The 23,535-nt window shown below is 37.5% G+C and overlaps 1 protein-coding gene across 2 annotated transcripts; it reads left to right on the forward strand.

Annotated features, from left to right (window-relative positions):
• The first annotated feature begins 1,797 nt into the window (after positions 1 to 1,797).
• Positions 1,798 to 21,175, forward strand: CHODL (chondrolectin). Of its 2 annotated transcripts, none has more exons than XM_082625613.1 (6): positions 1,798 to 2,110; positions 12,392 to 12,701; positions 12,841 to 12,998; positions 16,389 to 16,475; positions 18,351 to 18,453; positions 20,993 to 21,175. In XM_082625613.1, the coding sequence occupies exons 1-6, from the start codon at positions 2,032 to 2,034 to the stop codon at positions 21,075 to 21,077; spliced, it is 822 nt and encodes a 273-aa protein (XP_082481739.1). In that variant the 5' UTR covers positions 1,798 to 2,031; the 3' UTR covers positions 21,078 to 21,175. The 2 variants fall into 2 exon arrangements, with proteins under 2 accessions (XP_082481739.1, XP_082481740.1); XM_082625614.1 differs by having other exon boundaries at positions 16,404 to 16,475.
• Positions 21,176 to 23,535: the final 2,360 nt, after the last annotated feature.

Genomic DNA, 23,535 nt, shown 5'->3' on the forward strand with positions numbered 1-23,535 from the left:
GTCATCCAGGTCATCAGCCAATGAGGATCATCACACTGAACCTGAAGGTGGCTAGAGAATTCCTGCAAAAATCCCTAATTCCTCATTCCTCCAGGCTGACCACGATACTCACTCACACTTCTTCCACTATACCCTTTATACACACAGTCATTATTACATTTCTTCCTCCACACTGGACTCTGAAGGCACCTGGAGCAACTTTCTGACTACAGTCATACCCAGTGACATTCTTTGACATGATTTACAGGGCTGAGCTTACATATACCTCCAGTTCCTTTGAGGACTTAATGTTTTTCATTTTCCATTCAAGATCCCGGCAATACCTGTTTCTTTTGGACCTTTAGCTAATGGAGAAACTCACAAAATCCATATCCTTTACACGATTTACCAATTGCCCATGGCCCTGGAATAAATTATCTTTAATAGTTGTATAAGGAAAATAAAATAATAGACAATATTATAATTATTTTGGAATTCTGCTTTCTTGAATAGGGTGGATTTAATAATCCTTAAGATCTTTCCAAGTGTTAAAATTTCTTATTCTATGACTTGTCTTTACTATAGAAAGATTGACTTTTTTCCCCTAAGGAAACAGTGCAACAAATGTTGAGTGTACTTGTGGCTTATGAAAACAAAAGACAGGTAGGTGCTGTAAAAACCAAAGGATTTCAAAATCATTAAAACCAAAGGATTTCATTTAACAAATCCTGGTGCATTTAAAGCAACGTAATGGCAAAATACTTCTACTGAAGCCCATTATGAGGGCATCCTCAGGGTTTCTATCAGGGACTAGATATAGATAAAACTCTCATGAACTGTTTTTCAGTACTCCAGGAAAATGCAGCATACTTGGGTGGACTGTTATTACAATAAAGACCAAGTCATGTTATGGAAAAGTGCCTTTGTAGGTTTTAGAATGGTTTACTTCTGATGTAGACCCCAGGTCACTGATAGATGATTACAAAGAAATACATACTTTATGTCCAGGAAATTCCCAAGTATTCAGAAAATTTATTTTATGTTGATGGTTTTCCCTAGAGCTACAAAGACGGAGATTGAAATCAGTTGGGAAAACTGTTTCAAATATTCTCTTTAATTTACTCCTTGGCAACTTTAGTCAAACAGCCTGCTTGGAAGTAATCTACTTGCAGAACCTAGGTGGAGAAAAACCTGCCACACTGTATAATTCACGGAGCGTGTTTTGGCTCCCACTTCGCCAATCCATTTTAAATAGTGGCTAGTGCCCTGCATCTAGCAATACGTATGAGCAAACAATTGAGCACAGGGAAAAAAAAGCCCCACAACTTGGCATCCCCGTGGACATTAATCTTTGAGAAAATCAAATGGATCCAACTTTCGCCAGAGTTTAATAGCAAAGCTGTCACATTTTACACAAATGAGTATCCAGTCGGCTAGCGAATGGAAACAGGAAACCGGGAGGAGAGGAGGTGGGGCCGCTGACTGGACTGTTTGCAAAGTGGCTCCAGTTTTTAGGGGAGGGGCCAGGATGCTCCGCATGACAGGAGAGACGAAGTAGTTAAAAATTATTACTCGCGAGGGGCTGGAACCTCGGCATGTGGGTATATAAGACGGCGCCTCCAGCGCAGAGCTGCTGCTTTGCTGCTGCGGGAGCCGCGACCAGGAGGGCGCATGGGCCCAGCCCCTCACTTGCCAGAGGCCGAGGAGAGGCGCCAAGGGCGCGGTGGGGTCCAAATCGGGGCTCCTGCCTCACCTCTGGGATAGACACGGGACCCCCTAACTTCTGTTGCCTCTCCCGAGACGCACACCCGCAGGGTCGTGCGCTCTAGCCCGGCAGAGTCGCGCGCGGCACCAGCGCGCCCGGCGCCAGGTCTGGCCAGAGGCGATGCGTGCAGGGGGCCGGGCAGCCGGGTTCGGGCGGCCGGAGTAGGGCCCCGCGGGGAGGCAGGGAGGCAGCGGGGTTAGAGCCCCGGCTGCGCGGCGGGCAGAGACCCCTTCGCTCCACGCCACACCTGCTGCCGCCGCAGCCGCCGCCGCCGCCGCCGCGCCGCGATGAGCCGCGTGGTCTCGCTGTTGCTGGGCGCCGCACTGCTCTGCGGCCACGGGGCCTTCTGCCGCCGGGTGGTCAGCGGTGAGTCCGGGGCCGTTCGCCGAGCGCACGAGCCGGGAGAAGGGGCGGCGGGGCGCGAGGGCGGTGCGGGCCGGCCTGTCCTGGGATGGAGGCTCTCCAAGGGGTTGGAAACCCGTGCGGGGTAGGTAGGGGGCCGGAGGAGGCGGGGGGGAATTGATTGTATTTTGCTTTCTCCCCAGCCTCCCTAAACACACAGAAAAGTTTAACTATTTTGGAAGCGCCAGGTTCAGTAGCTGCGAAGCGAGCCCCGCTTCATCCTGAGCAGTACAGCGCTGTCTAGGACTAATGTCGACTTTCTTTGTAAGAGAGTTGGCCGCAGGGCAGGGCTGGTACCTGTAGAAGGGATGGGGTACGGCGTAGGCAGAGGGAGCCCAGAGACAGAGGAACCGCTGCAGAAATGCCACCCCCTGTCGTCCTGGCTCGACTTCAGTCCTCGCCCGCACAGGGTTCACTCAGATGATTCCGGAGACCAGACCTGTTCGCCGTGTGGGGCTCACAGACCCAGGGGCATGCAGCCTTTGTTCTCACGAGGGCTGACAAAGACCAGGGGACTGGTCGTTGTGTGAGGACGCCCTTACACACCTCATTCCAAGTTGGGGACTCCTCAGAACATGAAGTCTGCTCGAGTTGGGTTGAGGTGAACATGGTCATTAATGCAGGTTTGTGCACACAGTAGGTGCCCAATTAGGTCGGTCGAGTCAGTGCAAGGGAAATGGATCGGAATTGGCAAGCTTCCCGGAGCTGGCTTTGATTTTTCTTTTCCTTCCACTTTCATTGTCCTATTGTTGAGCAATTCGTGTCGCATTCATTCTCCCTTACTTTTGGGGAAGGTCTCTTAAAAAACTTAAAGATTCTCAAAAGCCTAGGATGAATGAATAGACCTTACAGGAGAATTGAACATGGCTATCCTTATTGAAATCTCTTGTGATGCTAATTAAAGTGTTGCAATAAATATTTGTTGAATGTATGTGGGCATGTGTTTTAAGTGTGGGGAGTTTTTTAATGTAAAAAGCCTGAGTTCCTTTTCACGTTCTGTGCATCTGTGTAACAGGTGTCACTAGAGGTAGAGGCAGATGACAGCTAACAGTAACTTAATCAGTAGTGAAACTAGACCTTTAGAAACTGGCATATTAAGCTTAATCGTTGCTGATCTTCCCTCAGCAATGTGATGTTCTACATCTTCTGAATAGAATCCTTCAATGTCTGGTCATCAATCACTCTCCACTAACTTTCTGGCCCTCAGGAGACACTGGAATTAAATACATTGTGAAATGTCACTTGGAAGTGCGTGTTGCTTAAATTTTTTTCAGGCTGTTATTATCCTTCATTTATAAAATGAAAACTTTACAGTATCAAACAAGGAGGTTACAAAAGCCATAGCATTAGATCCCATTCCCCCTATTTTAGCTTAAAAATAAGTTCACCATAAAACTCATCTGAATGTGTAAATTACATATCTGGCTGCCCTTGTCTCTGTCAGATTTATTCTTGCAAATGAATTAACAGCAGAGATCAGACTTTGAGCATAAGGTGTTTCTTAAACACATAGAAACACTTCGTTGACTTAAATAGTATCCACTAGGTATATTCTTATTGTATGTCTTAAACTTTGCAAAGGGAGAAAAAGAATACATAAAGTTAAAAAAAAGAAAGAACTTGAAAAAATTGTTGATGAAAAGTTTATTTTGTGTTCTATTATTGCATAAATTGCTGCAAACCTTTTCCTCTGTTTTCCTATTAAGTATTTATAGGCATCTTCTAGGTGCCATCTGGAAAATTTCTAATTAACTGAACATGATCTATTTGATTTAACATAAATGATGTTTACTTGATATTAAAACAGTTATGTTTTTCTTATGAATAATTTAATTGTCTTTGGCCTTACAAACTCACATTGAAATCTAACCATTAGAACTTGATTTGTGATTTTATCCTTTGAAGACTAATTTTTTACAATATGTATTTCAGCCATAATGGCATGAGTACAGAGGAGTTTAAAGCCTGACATTTTGGAAGAAGTAGGTCTAATGTCTCCCTGGTTGATGTTAAGCTTTGAGAAGTACATACACTTTTTCATGCCATTAGGGGCGATTTACCAAAATTCTACTCAGCTGTCTGTCAAGTGAAACAAACTCTTTGGGGCCATTATTAGGAGCATACTTACGATATATGGAATACATTTTCTAATTATGGAATATCAGCACGACCATTTATAATTTCTATTCAGTGTATCAAAATAATTACTGCAGAAAAAAGGACAGGAACTCACAAAATAATGCTTTATAGCAATTCTCATTTTAGTACTTTATTCAATAAGATACTTTCTGATACTTTCAAATACACCACACTTTTTAAAGTCGAGAGCATTATTTATAAATGAAGTGAAAATATTTAAATGAGAAATAACATTTCAAACATCATCATAATCTACCCCATAAGATTTAATAGCAGCTAGCAGTAATAGAAAAGTATTTGTGTAGATTACTGGCTATGCTTATTTTGATTCATAGATATACAATAAAAATATAAACTATAAGGATAATGATCAAAGATTTTTTAGTGAATTTGTGATTCTAACTTGGGAACTACTTTTAAGGTCTTGGACCTGTACTGATTTGTTGTACACACAGATGTGTAGAGGATATCTCTGGGGTCTGCCAGCATTTAAATCTGTGAAGTGACTGGTGTGTAATGACACCTTCTTTAGAACAAAGGTAAGAGGATTTTACTTTTGGGTATAGGGATACATATGAAAAAGAAGTGTTCAAAATTCAGGTCTCTGAGATGGGAGGATATGTTTGAAGGGCACATGCATATTCTTAAGCATTTGACGTGTTTTGAAGTAATGTGTGTGTGTTTGTTTTTACTTTCTCTTTTTAGTGCACACAGCAGTGATCCATCAACCTGTTTATGCTGCAAAAAGCATTAAGTGTATTTCATGGTGCCTCCACATTTCTGCAGAAGAGTTTAATATGTATTAATTTGAAGTTATTTAAATTGGCAAACATTTTATTTAGAAGACTGAGCGATTTAGAGACTTCCATTTTGATCATGCAAATGCCACCAAATATTGCAAAATCATGGGTGGTGACCAGTAACCTAGATCAATATGATAGCAAGGGAGACACAAAAACTTTTTAAAATTAAAAAGAAAAAACTGCTGAGCGTATTCCAGCCTATGGTACTATTTTCCATGACATCATCAAAAGCATAAAGTGATGACAGTGCAGTTTTCAGAGATGCAATTACTTTAAGTATCTCTTGGGCAAGAAAGGAACAAATTAATCTTATTACCAGTCATGTAATAAACTACACATTCACCATAGCCATTAATCCTTAACGGCTATTTTTCATCATTTTATGGTTTTGTTTTTGTAATTCTTTTTCTGGAAGATGGCAATATCTGTTACATTAACATTAGAAAGTGGACAGTGTTGTATAAATGTGTCCAAAGTGGAAATTCAGCTGATGGTCTCACTAGCAGTTTTACTTTCTCCAACCCTCTCTCTTCTGTTAAGTACTTTGCACACAGGTGGACGGATGTACACAAGATTGTTTCTTTCACTGTTTTAACATATTACTGATAATGTAACACAGCCTGACAATTTGACTAAAGTTATACTCCTTGTGATTGGGAAAAAAGTTCAGTTTGGACCTTGTTTGTTTTACTTGGAAAATAGAAGGGCTAGATAAAAGAAAAACATTAAGGGGGCTTCCCTGGTGGCACAGTGGTTGAGAGTCCGCCTGCCGATGCAGGGGACACGGGTTCGTGCCCCGGTCCGGGAAGATCCCACATGCCAAAGAGCGGCTAAGCCCGTGAGCCATGACTGCTGAGCCTGCGCGTCCGGAGCCTGTGCTCCACAACGGGAGAGGCCACAACAGTGAGAGGCCCCTGTACCGCAAAAAAAAAAAAAAAAAAATCACTAAGGACATAAAGGGTCTGAAAATCTGAGATAGATGTTCCAATATGGATCCTGTGTCTAAATGTTCAGTAAAAGAAACTCTACATTCTGCTTAGAAACAAACCCTCAATGTACAACCCCTAGTATATGTTAGCGATCCGGTATCAATAACAGACCAATGCTGAACATGGTAACATAGGTCATAGTAATAATGTATATATTAATCAATCCCTTTATTCATGAAATTCTTCACCTTAGAAAAATATATCTGAGACCTCCATGGAGGCAGCATAGAAATCTGGGGACATGTATGAACTGTGGAGCCAGTCTGCTTGGTTCTAAACCCTTTACCATTTATGAGTCATGTGAGTTAGGCAAATTATTTAACTTTTCTATGCCTCCCTTGCCTCATTTTTAAAATGGGATGAAAGCATCTTCATCACAGAGTTGTTGCAGGGTTAAAGTGGTTCAGACACAGTAGTACAGGTTGTTTCATGGACACAGCTGCAGGCCAGGAAGTTGTGAGAGGGCGCTCAACGCGGCAGTCCCCGTGCCTGCAGCTGAGGCAACGTGGAGGAGAGCGTAACTTTTTCAAGCTGAGCAGCCTGTATCACCAGGAGAGATCATCTTTCCTAATTTAACCAAAGGTGTGGATTGTGCTAGCAGTGAGGCCCTGCACACTAAACTATTGATAAATGTCAGGCTTTTTTTTTTTTCTTCTTTTTTTTTGGCCATGCCGCATGGCATGTGGGACTTAGTTCCCTGACCAGGGATTGAACCCGTGCCCCCCTGCAGTGGAAGCCCGGAGTCTTAACCACTGGACAACCAGGGAAGTCCTCTGTCAGGCTATTATTATTGTCATTATTTCTTTAAAACTCCTAACCACTCTCACTTTTTAGGTGAGAAAACTGAAGTCAGGAAAGTTTAAATAATGTCCCCAACGTCCCCAGAGTTCCAGTACAGTTCTGGGATTCCAAGCCAGCTCTTAGTGATTGAATGCTTGAATTCTTCACTCACGCAGTTTACAATTTATCTACTTGGTTTACAATTTATTATCTAGATCTTGATTTCAAATACTGGATTAAAAAAAATAAATTTCATCCCCTTCTCATAAAGTTTGTGATATTTCCCAGGTGGAGATGTAGGGCTTGCAGATGCCACCATCATGCAGACAATGACCAAGACTACAGTTTTGGTTGTTTATCAATATAGGAAAACGGATTCCAGCACAATCTTAATAGTGTGCTATGCAATTAATTGCTTTATAAAATCTCCTGCAAAAATAAAATTTATTATAACAAAACATTTTTATAATGAAAAAGTCTTAAAAAGTAGGTGTAATATTGAACACTGAAAGCAGAATACTTATGATTGAGAGCATTCCCTTTTTTAGTTTGAAAGTTTTACTATTGGAGGTCATGTCACATTGTATGTTGTAGATGCAGCATATTGATTCCTTTGATTTTGAGTAGAGTAAGAAAGAATTATGAAAAACAAATTATTCTGTGGTATTCTAGTAAAATGTCCAAAGTCTGGTCAGTCTGTTTTGGGGAAGATTTATCATGTAAGTCCTCTTTTGTACAACTTGTTTTTTTCTTGGCAACTAAAGGTAGATCATAACTGAACAACAGGAATTCATAATAAATCTTCCATGTTTTTACTGAAAAATATGATATAAATTCAATGCTTATTTAATGTTGACAATATATGATTATGGTGTGAGGTATAAGAAAAATGTTCTTACTTTCATAACTAAATGAAGACTCAACTTCCAGAAAATTGATAACTATAAGCAAAACAAAACCAAGTCACAGATCCTTTCTATTCAGGAAGAAAAAAGTAAACTGCCATGACTTTATGAGTTTGGCCCTGCTTTTACATTGTTGCTAAAAGCGTTGAAAACTCTGCCAATATTTAGCTCTAAAGGAATTTTCATGACTGAGAAAAAGGACAGAATGATCTATGCGTGGAAATAGTAGCAGAATCTTAGCTGTGATAATGATAGGAATGTTTATTTTAGTAGGCGATACTGAAAATTATCTCTAAATTAAAGTGCATGTGTATGTATGTAGTTGTGTGTGAGTGTGCGTGTGTGCATGTGTACACCAGGAGGTGTAGAATCCTGGGTGAAAGGTCTTTCTTGCACATAAGCCAACAATCAAGGGAGGTTTCCCACTACAGGTGTTAGGTAACATTTAGTAAATTATTGTTAGACAGTATCACGGTAGCCTTAGTGTGATAAAAACTACTATATGGTTATCTGAATATTTATCTGAATATTTTATGGGTGGTAGGATAGTAGATGGAAGATTAGATGTAGTAGATGGAAGACTAGCTTTCTACTGGTCAAAATAGTCGATAGGGTCTTCCCTGGTGGCGCAGTGGTTGAGAGTCTGCCTGCCGATGTAGGGGACACGGGTTCGTGCCCTGGTCCGGGAGGATCCCACATGGCGTGGAGTGGCTGGGTCCGTGAGCCATGGCCGCTGAGCCTGCGTGTCTGGAGCCTGTGCTCCGCAATGGGAGAGGCCACAACAGTGAGAGGCCCACGTACCTCAAAAAAAAAGAAAAAAGAAAATAAAAAGTCGATGGAGGATTTTATCTGAATATAATATTTAAAAGTAAGAGAAAAGGAAATTCTCCATGTGATCTCACAGAATGAGAAAGGAGCTAATTATAAGGGTTCCCTAAGAAGATTAGCCTTTACTGAAGTGGGAAAGTTGCTTCGAGAAGATCCATATTAATGGGACTTTTCTGGGAATTAGGACAACATTTGTTTCCCAGCTGTTGGGAGTTCCACTGCTATTCCAGCCAAGTGTGATCAGCTGAAATGGTGGTGAGCAGTTCAGTAGCTGCTGCTTCTGCTGATTTTGCTGCAACTTGGACCAAATTTGCACCATAAGGTGTAAATCAGTAGTAAAAGAGAATTGAATATGAAGAAATTCCCAGTGTCAGCTTTAACTGATTTTATATATAGATACTATAAAAACTACAGTGTATCTATAATTTCCTTAAAACCGCTTTGCTAGATCTGAACTGCTAGTGACTTTTCAGTTTAAAATTTGTGGACACAGCTGATATTCAATTAATGCACTTTGGAGTTAATATCTGTCTGTAGTTGGTAATTGGCCACTGTCCTGATCCTCTGAGATTCCCCCTGCTATGCAGCCACCACAGTCTGCATCCCCTCATCTAAGACCTCTGGACCACTCCATCATCCACAGCCAAAGAGAGGATGCCCAGCATAGAGAGTGCCAAGGCTGGCTATGATCCAGGGCTTGTGCAGTATCAGTTCTTAATTATTTAAAATATAATCCCTGTGTATAGATTTTTCTTTAATTATTATTGTTATTATTATTTCTCTACAGACTAACATTTATCTACAGATTGACATTCCTAGTACCTAGTAGTGGTATTAGGAATTTCTACAAGCCACTTAAAGCTCGCTTATGTATTTAATTAGAAGAGCTGTTTTAATTTTATAAATAAGGTAATTTTCATCATCATTCTTGTATTCTCACCATAAATAATAAATCTCTGCTGCATTTGTTTTTCAGTACTTCAAAGATAATGAGAAGACACTTTTAGCATATATGTCATACCTAGGCATTTTCCGAACTTGTGCTGGCTTTGTTACATAAATAATTTTTACTCATTAAAACTTCTGGCTAATCTGTTTCTTTTTTTTTAATTTGGCTTCTTTCTGTTATCTTGCAAAACAATCTCATTGGACAACTTAATATTTCACAAGTGCTGGAATCAAATTGAAGTCTAAGAGTTCTTGGAGTAAAAAACTGAACAAACTGAAAACTCAAGGGAATGTAATCCGGATATATTTTGAGACTTAGAAATATGAAAAAGATGTAGAAGATAAAAATGGAAACAGAACTTGCTTTAAAAATACAGGCATAAAAATCACTAGGCTTAATGGCATTGCTAGAGTATTTCCAGGAACAACCGTTTTAAACAATGAAGACATCACAAACCCTAATAATTAGGAGAAATTTAAAAATAATAATAATTGTATTAGGATCAACCATTTGGACTTCCATGGTCATCTCTCGAGGATTATTTGTTTCAGACTGATTTGTCCTCTTGATGTCACTTTAATTCCAGTTTCCCCATGGTCATTCATACGAGCCTGTTATTTTTCATTAACAATTAGTTGGGGCAGTCTCTTAACTTGTTCTTATTATTCAGTGTGTTGCTCCTGGGTCCAGACCACAGTTAGTGAGACAAAGAGGACAACTGGCTGTCTTGCTTGTATTGCTGGAACTGCTATGTTATTAGTTGGCTGTTCTCAGCAGTGTCAACTTATTGAATGCCTATTACTCAAACACTGTTGTGAGGTTAATGGCTTTCCACTGATTTTGCTCCCTCCTGCCTCTAAGTGTCATCACCGGTCATTAATTGCTGATTCTGGGGGAGAATGGTTGTGATACCGACACTGGCTCAGTGTGATGTACTGTAATTAAGAGTACAAAGCTTGAATGCTTTACTTTGTTTTGCCAATGTTTAAATATAATACACCCCCCCAGCCCTCCACTACTGTCAAATTTTCTTGATCGGCTACAAAATTAAATACATAGTGAAAAAAGCCTTCAATCCCAACAAGAATTGTAAGCAGTGAACCTATGCCTTGATTTCTTAGCATGAAGTAATTTGCCTTAATTTTACATAAAATACTAGATAGTCTATTTTCCAAGGTCAAACCTCAAGCTGAAATCAGAGGGACTAAAAGGGTAGTGGAAGCTGTGGACAGCAGGCTGGGGTTAAGGAATAGTGACAGAGAGGGATCCATGGCAGTTTCTAAAGTTGACAGCAGAGATCAGAGGTGAACCAAGGAAGCTAATGAAAAACAAAACAAAACAGCGTGACTGTTCTGGAGATTGCGTCTGTAATCTTGGCATACGTATTTGGTGGTAAAAAGAGGCAGGTGTAAGCAGTAGACCAATAGGAATTCCACTGCTAAATCCTGTACACTGTAATATCCCTGTTATATATATGGCTGTATTATGACCCAATATGATCATTCATATTTGTATGTCACTAAGTAATTAGGAATATTCATTGTGCTCAATTCCTAGAGGTATGTGAAATTCAATTTTAAGAGCTCTTTTAAGTCAAACTTTCATTGCCTATGTATTTAAGTCTTTACTGATGTAGTTTGAGCAGAAGTATAATGATGTCACAGCAATGAAGTTTGATAATAAAAGGTGATATTTCATTAAGAGGTCTCAAGAAGTATTTTAAGCTTCACTTGTGGTTCCGTTTAATATCTTGACACAAGTTTATATTCTCTATATAGTGACTTCTAAAATCATTAATAAATATCAGGATAGATGGTTAAACTGAGTGCTGTAACTTATAAAAACCTTTAAAATACCAGTGAAAATAAAAATTACATTTTCAATTTCACCTCCAAATTCTGAGTATTCTATAAGTACTCTAGGAGGTTAACCTGTCACTTCTAATACAATATTATATTAATAATTTTTAAAATTTATTTATTTTTGGCTGTGTTGGGTCTTCATTGCTGTGCATGGGCTTTTTCTAGTTGCTGCAATCGAGGGCTTTTCATTGCAGTGCACGGGCTTCTCATTGTGGTGGCTTCTATTGTTATGGAGCACGGGCTCTAGGCACATGGGCTTCAGTAGTTGTGGCATGTGGCCTCAGTAGTTGTGGCACATGGGCTTAGTTGCTCCACGGCACATGGGATCTTCCTGGACCAGGGCTCGAACCCGTGTCCCAGCATTGGCAGGCAGATTCTTAACCACTGTGCCACCAGGGAAGTCCCCAATAAATTGTTTATTATTAGCGTTACCTTCATTCCGACTTCTATTAACTTTCAATTTTAATGTATTTACTCTCTGATATATACAATAAAAACAAATATTTACACCTTAAATTTGTCACTTTAGTTAAATTTCAATTATTTAAATGTATTCACTTCATGATACCTTATGTAAATTTGCTTTTTTTACTTGTTTTTAATAATTCCTTTATGAATTATGATTCTTATTTCATAATTTTGACCTTTTAGCTTCCTTTACTGTGTATACCTGACATTTTTTTTTAGCTACTTTCACTCGCTATGGTGTCAGTTTACAAAATCTAAGCCAGGAGAATTATGACTTCCCTTTACAAAAATTTCCATGATATACTGTGTTTAAAAGTTTATGTTACAAGTTTATTAGGGAATCAATTTGCTTTTGTAAATTGAAATAAGAATCTAGAAAATAAACTTTGTGCAATGGTTCAATGGGAGAAGCATTCTTGGCAGATTGTTTCTGTTTTGATTGGTTCTTTCATTTTAATTTGTAGTAAGTAGCATTATGAATATAGTTCAGATAATCAATACATGGGCATCTTTTTTGTTCAGGCCAAAAGGTATGTTTTGCTGACTTCAAACATCCCTGCTACAAGATGGCCTACTTCCATGAACTATCCAGCCGAGTGAGCTTTCAGGAGGCACGCCTGGCTTGTGAGAGTGAAGGGGGAGTCCTTCTCAGCCTTGAGAATGAAGCAGAACAGAAGTTAATAGAGAGCATGTTGCAAAACCTGACAAAGCCAGGAACCGGGATTTCTGATGGTGATTTCTGGATAGGGCTTTGGAGAAATGGAGAGGGGCAAACATCTGGTGCCTGCCCAGATCTCTACCAGTGGTCCGATGGAAGCAGTTCCCAGTACCGGTGAGTAGGGATCCTGAGGACGCAAAGGGGGCTACTCAGAGGGCAGAGGACAAAGGGAGATTTCTGTTATCTGTAGAGGATGTCAGAATAGAACAGGCGAAGTCACTGAGAAGTGTTCCTGCTGCTCTGTACTTGGCAGAAACTGGTATACTGATGAACCTTCCTGTGGAAGTGAAAAGTGTGTTGTGATGTATCATCAGCCAACAGCCAATCCTGGCCTTGGGGGTCCCTACCTTTACCAGTGGAATGACGACAGGTGCAACATGAAGCACAACTACATCTGCAAGTATGAACCAGGTAGGAAGCATTGTATGTCCGTAGGAGCAGATTTTGTGCATATTTGCTTATATTAAGTTTTATCTTTAACCTTCACTACCTTTGGCTCATTTTGTTTTTCTGCTGTGAAACACAGAATTACTTTGCAGTTTGATGACAAAGTATTGAAGCACACTAGGCTATAAAGAAAACTGCCCTATGAGTTCAATAGAAGGGAGCAACTAGAAAACATCCAGAGGGTTTTTTTTTAAGAGAAAATAATTATTTCTAATATTAAGGCCAAACTGCGTTTTTGTAAACAGATTTTATGAAGAATAAATATCTATTTAAAAATATTTCGAAATTTAGTATAGTGTGTGTGAAATAGGTGTAAGACACCAAAGCACCTGTAGGTTTACACATCTGATCAGTAGTTCTTTAGATTTTCTGGTGAATTTAAGGGAAGCAAGCAGCATTCTCCTGGGACATTAGCTTATCATTTCATGACGTGATACTTGGTTTGTGCTCCTCAGTGAAAGAAAGTGAGAGAACCACGGCGCAGAAAAGTAGGGGCATGTGCCGCGTTCTCCGCGTGATCCTCATTCTTTGGAATATGCCTCGGCAGTTCGCTTTTGTTTGACGTCTCCAACTTCTTGCCGTATGGAGAACGTGGGAAGATCGCATTGACCTGAGCTACACTAGTGCGGTTTCCTGCTGAAATAGTAAATTTGAGTTACTTTGACTAGAACAACTCAACTGAATTGATATCTGACCAAAAGAGAGACTAATCAGAACGATGTAAACTCATCGTTTTAATCCTCAAAGAAAGTCAAATTAGATATTTAGGCTATGAGGATTTTTTTTTTTTTTCTGTTTTCCTCTTCTCAGTGTTTGGAAGTTTCATTTGAACTCTTCCAAGGGCTAGCTGCTTGACCTCATAACATGTGTTCGTGGAAGGCAATTACAATCAAGTACTGCTATTTCCATTATTCTGTTGAAATTACATGAGTCTTCTTTTTCTCATAAGACTGTAAAGTGCAAGGGATTATTTGGATTAGATTTATGCTTCTCTTATATTTATCCTGTTCTTGAGTATATTAGCCTACTTTCTTTATCCCTGGTGAGTTTAGTCTTTAAAACTCTAGGCTCCTAAATGCATCATTGCCCTCCTAGAAGCCTTTGCAAATCTATATCTGTTACACACTTAGGTTCTTTGTCTTAATATTTTTCCTAGAAAAATATGAAGTTGAAATTCTTTGATATTTTAAATTTGTGACACTGTGTGCTTGAAACTATTAAATGAAACAGTACATTACAGCATTTTCTTAATACAATATTATCTTCATTCTTTGAGCTTTTAGGTGACCCTTTGTATTTTATTTTATTTTATATCATATTTACCACATGATTCAGGTCACTATTCCCCAGAATCCTCTTGTTTTGTATTAGGTAGTCTAGGTTTATATTACTCATGGAAGAGCATTTTAGACATAAAATCAGTTTTTCATATATCTTCTATATTCTACCTAAATCTTCAAATACCTATAGTTTTTTAACAAGATTCTTTCATGTATTTTTTTGTTTTTGAAGCACATGTACACTTCTACAGTGTAAAAGTACTTAGAATTATTAATGTACAGAATTTTTCTACTTTGTTTTACTTTAAATCTTTTCATTTTTATGTATTTTCTATGTAGTTAACCTTCTTTCTTTGAGCTTAGTGTCTTATTTATGAAGGATGTTGGTTTGATTAAATTCCTTGCTTATATAGTCAGTGCTTTCTTGATGGTAAGTAGTTAACTTCTTAGTGGTGAAGGGATTGGAGGATCAAGTAGTGAGACTAATTACAATTTACAGATTATAACACTGATTATTTTGAACTTTCTTCTCCAACTATACCAAAAATACCAAAGGAACTAAGTACCAAAAGGAACTTAGTCTCCTGCTTCTGTTCCTGCATGCCGTCTAATAGCATGGCTACTGATATCCAAAGTGGAAAAAAATTAACATAGCTATACAGAAACTGAATAATTCACTTCTGAGTTTTCTCACTCTCTTCTCCACCTATTTTTTTGGTTACTGTTCTGTGAGTTGAATATCTATTCTTTGGGTCTATCAATGTTATCCAAAGACATTTTAAGGGGATACTTCTGAATCTGATTTTTATATTTATTAAAATTACATTAAGTACTCTTGCTCTCAGACATTAAAAATAGTATGTAGGAGATTATGTTTCTAAAATTTTGTTACTTAATCAGCAGTTGCATTAAAGTTTATTAAAATATTTTAAAGATAACCAATTCTATGTTGATAAATTGCATAATATCTGTATTATTTGTTCAGCAAATACCAGTTGAGCACCTAGGGGCATAGAGTGCCTAAATTCTGTGTAGGATAGGACTGTGTTGGGCAAAGTATCAGTGTAATATACGTGTATAAGAATAATAAATATTATTATAGGATGGTGTATGATTAAGCTTCTAATGAATAGAGACTATGTGGCCAAATTAGAGTAAACATGACATTAAAATGGTTTAATATTCTAAAACTAATGTAAGATGCCGCATGTGTTTTTTTCTTTTCCGTTAATTGACAAAAATAAACAGAGAATTATATTTTTGGAACAAATGAAAACAAATTTACAGGTTATTTTCTTAGTAATTCAATTTATTTTCTCTGAACTATTAATTTAATGAATAGTGCCCTAGGGGAAAAAAAATTAGGCAAGAGAGCTGTACCAGATCATTGTAAGAAATTTCAACAGTTTTCAAGTGTGTGACAATTGAAGAAATCTTGCCTCATAAAACCAGGGAAAGAAACAGCTTGCAAGCCTTAATTTATGATTATTTTTTAAAGAAGTAGACGCTATTGGAAAGCAAATCTAAGGTGACATTTTTTGTAGGGGACAGAAATGTGCTTTAGGACATTTTTACTTGAATCATCAATTCCAGGTGCAGTCCATATGCAGTTATCTGCTGCTTGTTATTGCGAGGAGAAATCTAAATTATACACCAATAATAGTATAGAAATAATCCTGCTGGTCTTTGAATTGCAGTTAGTGTCTCATGTTATGCTCACCAATTCTTGACTATCTTTTCCTACTTTTGTACCTACTGTACCTACTTTGTCATTATTACCTGTAGTAGGTTATCATCAGCATAGATGCTCTGGATTGCTAAATGAAGTTTGGGGTTACAGGGGTTCACCCAGTAGATCCAAGTTGCAAAGACTCACCAGATCTTTATTCAGAGATAATTAAATGTTGAATTTATAGTTAGATCATTTCATATAAATTTAAATTCAGAATAGAATTAGCTGGAAGTTTTTCAGAAATCAATGTTTATTTTGTTTTATAATAAACTTTTATTTTCATCTGCATTTGTATTTGTCTTGTTTATCATTATGCATGACAACTGTACTTATTATTTACAGAGATTAATCCAACAGCTCCGGTAGAAAAGACTTATTTTACAAATCAACCTGGAGACACTCATCAAAACGTGGTTGTTACTGAGGCAGGTAATTAGTTCACATGTCTCTAACTCACCTATCAAGAGAAGAAAATATACTTTTACACTTTGCTTCGCATTGGTCCCAACTTTTCTTGTTGCTTTGTGAAATAGTGCACTAAATATAGACCTATGGAAATTTACTTTAGGACTAGGTTAGAACAAATGATGCTAAGCTAGTTTTTGAATAGAAAAAAGCTATTTTGTTTTCTTTCTATTTTCACTTAAGTGGATATATCTAGTACTAAACTAAGTATATCCTACACCAAAACGTGGATCCACAAGGATCTTCCCCAGTATGTAGGTGTTATGATGTAAATGGGTGCATTCAGTGGCCTGTAAACAGTTGGGTACTGTTAAATGTTTAGGGATTGGCTGGGGTAGGCTGGACTTAAAAAAGCCTTATTTGTAGACTTTGAGTTTTCTGTGGTGTGGATACTCCCACCCTGGTCAGTTTCAAGCTACCGAGTGACATCACTGAAGAGCAGGTTGGGTAGTAGGCATCTAATGAGCTTTCAGCTCCGTGTCTCCAGCACACCACTGTCTGCAAAAGACACAAAATGCAATCCCAGTGCAAATCTCATGTTAGTCAAAAACTGCTCTTAGGATCCTTTAGGGGCTTGTTTTAGCATGGCCCTATGCCAATTGGACAGGAATATTTATTTATATTAGTTACTTTGTAAAGATTGAGCCAAAGACCCAAAGTCTCAAAATCTTTCCACAGGTGATGCAAAATCCATGAAAGAGTAGGAAATACTTTCTTTTTTCTTTACTCTTATATGTAAAGGATCATGATGGTCTTTTGAAAAGGAAAGGAAATGTGTCTTGAATACTTAAAATGCTTGCAGTCACCTTAACAGGCTCAAGAGTGGATGAAAACAGCAGATTATCCCCAAAATACCCCATCACTGGACCTCAGTTAATTTTTCTTCTCTTAACAAAGGAAATGATGTGCAGTTAAATGGAGAGTTTGATCTAAGTCCTATCCACTTTGACCAGAATTATTTAGATTAATTATGATGATGGCTTTCAATTTGCTAGCTCAATGCATAGTTTTCCAATTTGCTTTTCTTGTATGGACATGATATTAAACTTTAGCGCTTTTCACTTTCAGGTGTCTGATTTTAAAACCATGCAGAACATGTAAATCTAATTAAATAGATCAGTAAATAATTACATTAGGAATATTTACCCTCCTATGACATTGAACAATTGTTTAATAATGTCATTTAAAGCTGTATGGGACATCAGTGTGGCACTTTTTTATTTTACCAAGAATACCTAACATTATCAAATGTGATAGAACAGGATTAAAAGATGATTCATTTTAGAATTTAATGAAGATCAAGTGTTTATGCCTCTGTAGTCTTATGTCTCTAGGTTATGACTCTATCATCATTTAATATTTACATATTTTCGTTTAATCTCAGAGAGTCATGCATATCATCATGGCACTGGGCTTATTAGTTACTATAATTACATATCCAATAAATCAACAATTATTTTAATCATGATTATCCTTTAATAATCAGTACTTGTTTCTCAAAGTAATAACTGAGAAGGATTAATGAAGCGAGATAACTAAGATTATTAATATGTTGTGAAAACCAGTCCCTATCTTAATTGAAGATTTAATAATAGTTTTGGAAATATGGACATTTAAGTGGAGCATGGCAACCATGCAGTATATTTTGTTTTTAATTTCTAATAAAACATGAATATATTATTTCATTAGATTATTCAGTATTCTGGGAAGAACGTTACTTGGAATCTTATTGATAATAATTATACTTTGCCTTAACTTTTTGGAAAGTTTTTATACAACTTTAATGTCAGAATCCTGCCTCAACTATCTCTTTACGTTAAGACTGTTTTATTTTTGTAGGAATAATTCCCAATCTAATCTATGTTGTTATACCAACGATCCCATTGCTCTTACTGATACTGGTTGCTTTCGGAACCTGCTGTTTCCAGATGCTGCAGAAAAGGTAAATAACTCATATATGCAGAGACAACTTGAAAAGCTTTAAACAGGTTTTCAGGACTCTTTAAAAATTTAGCATAGGGCATCCCTGGTGGCACAGTGGTTGGGAGAAGGCCTGCTGATACAGGGGACACGGGTTCGTGCCCCGGTCCTGGAGGATCCCACAGGCCGCGGAGCGGCTGGGCCCGTAAGCCATGGCCGCTGAGCCTGCACGTCCGGAGCCTGTGCTCTGCAAAGGGAGAGGCCACAGCAGTGAGAGGTCCGTGTACTGAAAAAAAAAAAATTAGCATAAGATTATATTTTTAAGTTGCCTTAAGAAAGTTCTGGTTTTCATGTCTGTCAGTACATACCCAGTATACATAATCTAATAAAATATACCTTGATTATAGGATTATGAATTATCTCATTTAATCCTCACAAGCCATATGAAATAGGTATCCTTCTGTTTCTATTTTTCAGTTGAGAAGATGGTGGCTTAGATGAGTCACACAGTTTGCCTTGGGCCTCATAGCTAATGTGTGTGATGGACCTGAAATGTGAATGCTTATAAGCTCACAACATATGCAACTATAGTACACTGTCTCTTTTTATTAAATATAAGCATTAATGATAAAGCTTTCAATCCTGACCTCAAGTTGTATGAAAGACTTGAGTTTTGTAAGTGAACTTTGTAGTACCTTTTCAAAATTTCAAGTCACAGCCTTCTGTTTTATTTCCAAAGGATCTTTTAGGTATAGGAACTATAGAATAATGGTAAAAATGGGTTACTTTTTAGTAGGCATCTTGAAATAAAGTGATATGTCTTAACAGCAAGATTCTTGAGAGTATTCTTTTATATCTGTTTACACATACCCTTGAGTTACAGGTGAAATTTTTTCATATGTGTCAGTTTGGCAATTAAACTAAAACATTAATGTATGAAATATAAATATGTATCAGAGGAAAAAGGAAAAGATGTGGATTTTAATTAGTGCGTGCTTGCTAGAATAAATTAGACATCTCTGTCAAAGTGTTTTAAATAACAACTGATTAAGAGAATGCTTTCTTCAGTGAAGGACCTGCAAATAAGTCATTTTCCCCTTTTGACTTTACTTCATCTTCTTTTCCTGAAATGAACCCTAATGAATTGCTAAGTAAAAAAGCCCCAGAAAAAAAATTAAATAGATATAAACTCTAAATTGTTCACATAAATTTTTTAAAGAATCCAACTTGTGATTTACTGGCTGTTTAAAGAAGACATTTTGAATAATGATAAATAAAGCCTGGAAAATTAATACTACCTATTGTGACATATTTTGTCATCTTGACTTTCATATATATATGTATACACACACACACACACACACACACACACACATATATATATATAACACACTTAAAATTATTTTTCACTATTTTATGCAGAATAAAGACAATAGTAAATATCTAATTTCTACCCTTAATTCCTATGGCTATAGATGGAAAGAAAATTTATGATTATGAAAAACAATGAAGTAGAGCAAGGATTTGATATAAATCCCCCATAACCCAGCCAACCTGTTACAGAAGAGCTGTAAATAACAAATCAGTGTGAAAAAAAGGATTTGAAAATAATTATGTAGACGTTCTCATTTCTAAAATTAATGTTACTAAAGTGCCAGTTTTTGGAGTTTTCTCTCAAGTTCGTTTTCCTTCTTCCAAATAGCGTGTTGTTGTGGAGATTCTGCTCACTCTCAAGTCTTCCAGGTTTTTATACTTTGAAGACCTGTGGAGTTTTCACTTGTTTGAAATTCTCAGAGTGAGAAAATAAATCAACATAGACTACCTCTGAGATTAAGCTGTTAGCGCTTAATTCATTCTCTCTTAGATCCTCCCCTTTTCCTTTCTTCCAGGAAAGCAAGGAGAAACTTCATCAAAGACTCAACTCCATTGTCATCTGAATGCCTTGCAGAAAGTTTAAATTCCAATCTGGTACACATGATGGCTTCTATCATTCCATGTCATGTTCAAAATAAGAAGTCTTGTTTCCTTAACTCATAATAACTCTTAAATAAAAGAAATACTAATGCTACACAAAAGCCACATTAATAACTTAACCACCCTTTTGTTTTAACCATTTAGGAAACTTTCATGTTTTTCATAGACTTTGCTTGGCATATTTTCCATTCATGTTAGATGACTTCATAGATAGAGTTGTATTGATCTTACTTAATTGGGTGCAAATCTCTAAAACATATCATTTAGATATAGTAACTTATTAGTAAAAAATTCACAGTTAAATTGAAGTCGGTTAAGTAATATTATAAAATTGTATGACTCAGGCTTGTTTAGGAAGACTTCATTTCTTTCTTTGAAGGAATTCTGCAACGTGTGATAGACAGACTGATTACCATCTTCACATACTGGAATAATCTAGATTTTTTTGTAGGAATGAAAAAGTATGCTGGTGAGAGAAGAAAGGTGCTTTCGTAATAAGGGTCTGACATATCTCCAGTTGGACCAAGACATGTCTAGTTTGATAAGAAGTCTCAGACATTGAACTTATTACTTCTTCTGTTTTTCAGTAAAGGAAGAACAAAAACTAGCCCACACCAGTCCACACTGTGGATTTCAAAAAGCACCAGGAAAGAAAGTGGCATGGAAGTATAATAATTCATTGACTTGGCTCCAGAAAAGAAAATAGAGTTTTGTAATTCGGGATCTGTATAAGGAATGGCATCAGAACATTAGCTTGGAATGGCTTGAAATCTCAAAGGATGTACAAGATGAACTGTAAGCTCCCCCTTGAGGCAAATATTAAAATAATTTTTATATGTTTATTATTTCATTTATAAAATAACGCTGTGCTAATAATGGAGTGGGACATGCTTATTTTGCTAAAGGATGCACCAAAACTTCAAGTAAATGGGATGGACCATGCAGATTAAATTGCTATGAACACATCAGAGAAGTATGTGCATTGGAAGCAGTTATTTTTGTCTCTTTCACCTTTCATAAGTTGTAATCTAGTTAATGTAGTGTAAATTGCATTGAAATTTACAGTGTGCAAAATATTTTTCCTTTACATAAGTGTTAGATAAAAATGGACTGTTCTTGTATTTATTTTTACAGTGTTTCATTTTTCAATAATGCTGTTTTGATTAAAGAAATGTATCACTGTTGTCAACTGAATTCACACACACATAAATATATTACCATAGAAAAAGTTTCTTTTCTAGAAATGGCTCATCTTCTTTTAGTTTCTCTGCTTTGGGTCAGAGTATGTTTAGGAAATCTCTTCAGAAATAAGAAGTTATTTCATTAACCGTGGTATAAATCTAGTCAAATATTTTACTTGGAGGCAAGAATTGTCTAATTTCAGTTGTGCAAGACATGTGCCTTACAATTATTTTGCATTTAAAATTCAACAGATTTTGTAATAACTTTGTTAATAGCTGTATAAACAATAATATACTCAATCTAGAGCAACAAAAGTGGCATACACGATATAAATCATATGTCTTCACGTGTTGCCTGTGTAACCACAAGTGGCTCTCTGAGGGTTCTGGAATCGATTTGGCCCCTACCTTGCCAACAAAGCAAAGATGGTTGTTTGGGTTCTGGGATTGACCCTGGAGGCCGATACCTACAGAGTTTGCCTAAGGTTTTTCCTAGCTCCGTTTAGCCTCTGTCAGCATATAAGGCAGTTTTACAGTTGGGACTACTTGAGTGGTCACCACTAGTGTGCAGTTAAGCACAGCACACTGACATTTCCACAAGGAAAGAAACTGAATTAGTATAAAAATGGGTTGGAGGGCATCAATGATCACGTGTTCACTGTCCATGTTTGGCTGAGAGAGTAAACTGGGGTGCCTCCGTCGTATCTTCTAGTTTCTTCAATGCTTGTGGCTCCTTCTTCTCAAGAGAGAGTTGTAACTATCTGGTCTTCAAATGTCTCTGTGCTCCTTTTAACCAAATAAAAAATCCTTGTTTCTGAAGAATGATCATTGGTGTTGTCTCAATATCTTAAGTGAACAAAGTACAGATATGTTTGCAATAATCTAGGGGAACAAATGACTGTTAAAGTGTGGTAAGAATGGAAGTTATGGTTGTAGACTGTTTTAAAGCTCATCTTTTCAGTTAGATAATGAAGAGCTTTCACTAAAGCAATTCACAACTCCAGTTGGTTGGCAAAATTAAGAGGCAAAATAGAAATTAGGGGACATTGGTCCTTTTTCAGCTGCTCAGAGACTGAGGAAATAGGCAGCTGCGTTCTAAGCTTAGATCTGCCCACATTTAGCACTTCTTTTTCTTTTCTTGGCGACCCATCTTTCTGGGCAGAATAGGAGACCAGCTGCTGGGATCTACCTCTTCCCTCCAAGCTCCCACCATGCATTTCTTCCATTAGTCGGGACTTGGTGGAGGGAGACTAGGCTTTCCCCATCGTCTGTGCCACCCACAACTGCAACAGCTGCAGGGCAGGAGAGGCAAAGCAATGGGGAAGGGACTTGGTTCTGCCTTTTATCTTGATCCAGAGCTGGATTACCCTTCCGGTGTCAATTACTAAATGCATACGTTCCTAGAGTTGGGATAATGAACTTCTGTCTTATTGGAAGATGGTAGAGAGACTGTCCTAAGGGTTCCTTAAGCTGACCTTTGAAAAATAAAAAGGAATAGGTGTTGTATTTGTATTTTCAGAGCATACTTCTAATAAGTGTTGTGAAATGCAGGTGGATTGCAGAAGAATATTCAGGAAATAAAATCAAACAGCAGACCCTACCCTTGCTGTTCCATCCTTCCTATTAGGATCAGGTCATTGGAAAGGTTTTAAAAAAGAGTAGTGTGTTCAGGGACTCCCAATTTTTGTCCTAAAAATAAATCCTGTGATTGTTTACCAGGAATTTGTAATCCTCAATCATCTGGATACACCTTTTCTTTTTTTCTTTTTAAAATTTTTACTGGAGTATAGTTGATGTACAATGTTGCATTAGTTTCAGGTGTACAACAAAGTCAATCAGTTATACATATACATATATCCACCCTTTTAGATTCTTTTCCCATATAGATCATTACAGAGTATTGAGTAGAGTTCCCTGTGCTATACAGTAGGTCCTTGTTGGTTATCTGT

This window comes from Mesoplodon mirus (assembly GCF_964341445.2).
Source record: "Mesoplodon mirus genome assembly, chromosome: 6".
Classification (NCBI taxonomy): Eukaryota; Metazoa; Chordata; class Mammalia; order Artiodactyla; family Ziphiidae; genus Mesoplodon; species Mesoplodon mirus.

Bases quoted from the DNA above. Each gene is read 5' to 3' on its own strand.
- CHODL (XM_082625613.1), top strand. From the start codon at position 2,032: ATGAGCCGCGTGGTCTCGCTGTTGCTGGGCGCCGCACTGCTCTGCGGC. The intron at 12,702-12,840 runs GTGAGTAGGGAT...TGTACTTGGCAG, and splicing joins GGAAGCAGTTCCCAGTACCG to AAACTGGTATACTGATGAAC. The intron at 12,999-16,388 runs GTAGGAAGCATT...TATTATTTACAG, and splicing joins CATCTGCAAGTATGAACCAG to AGATTAATCCAACAGCTCCG.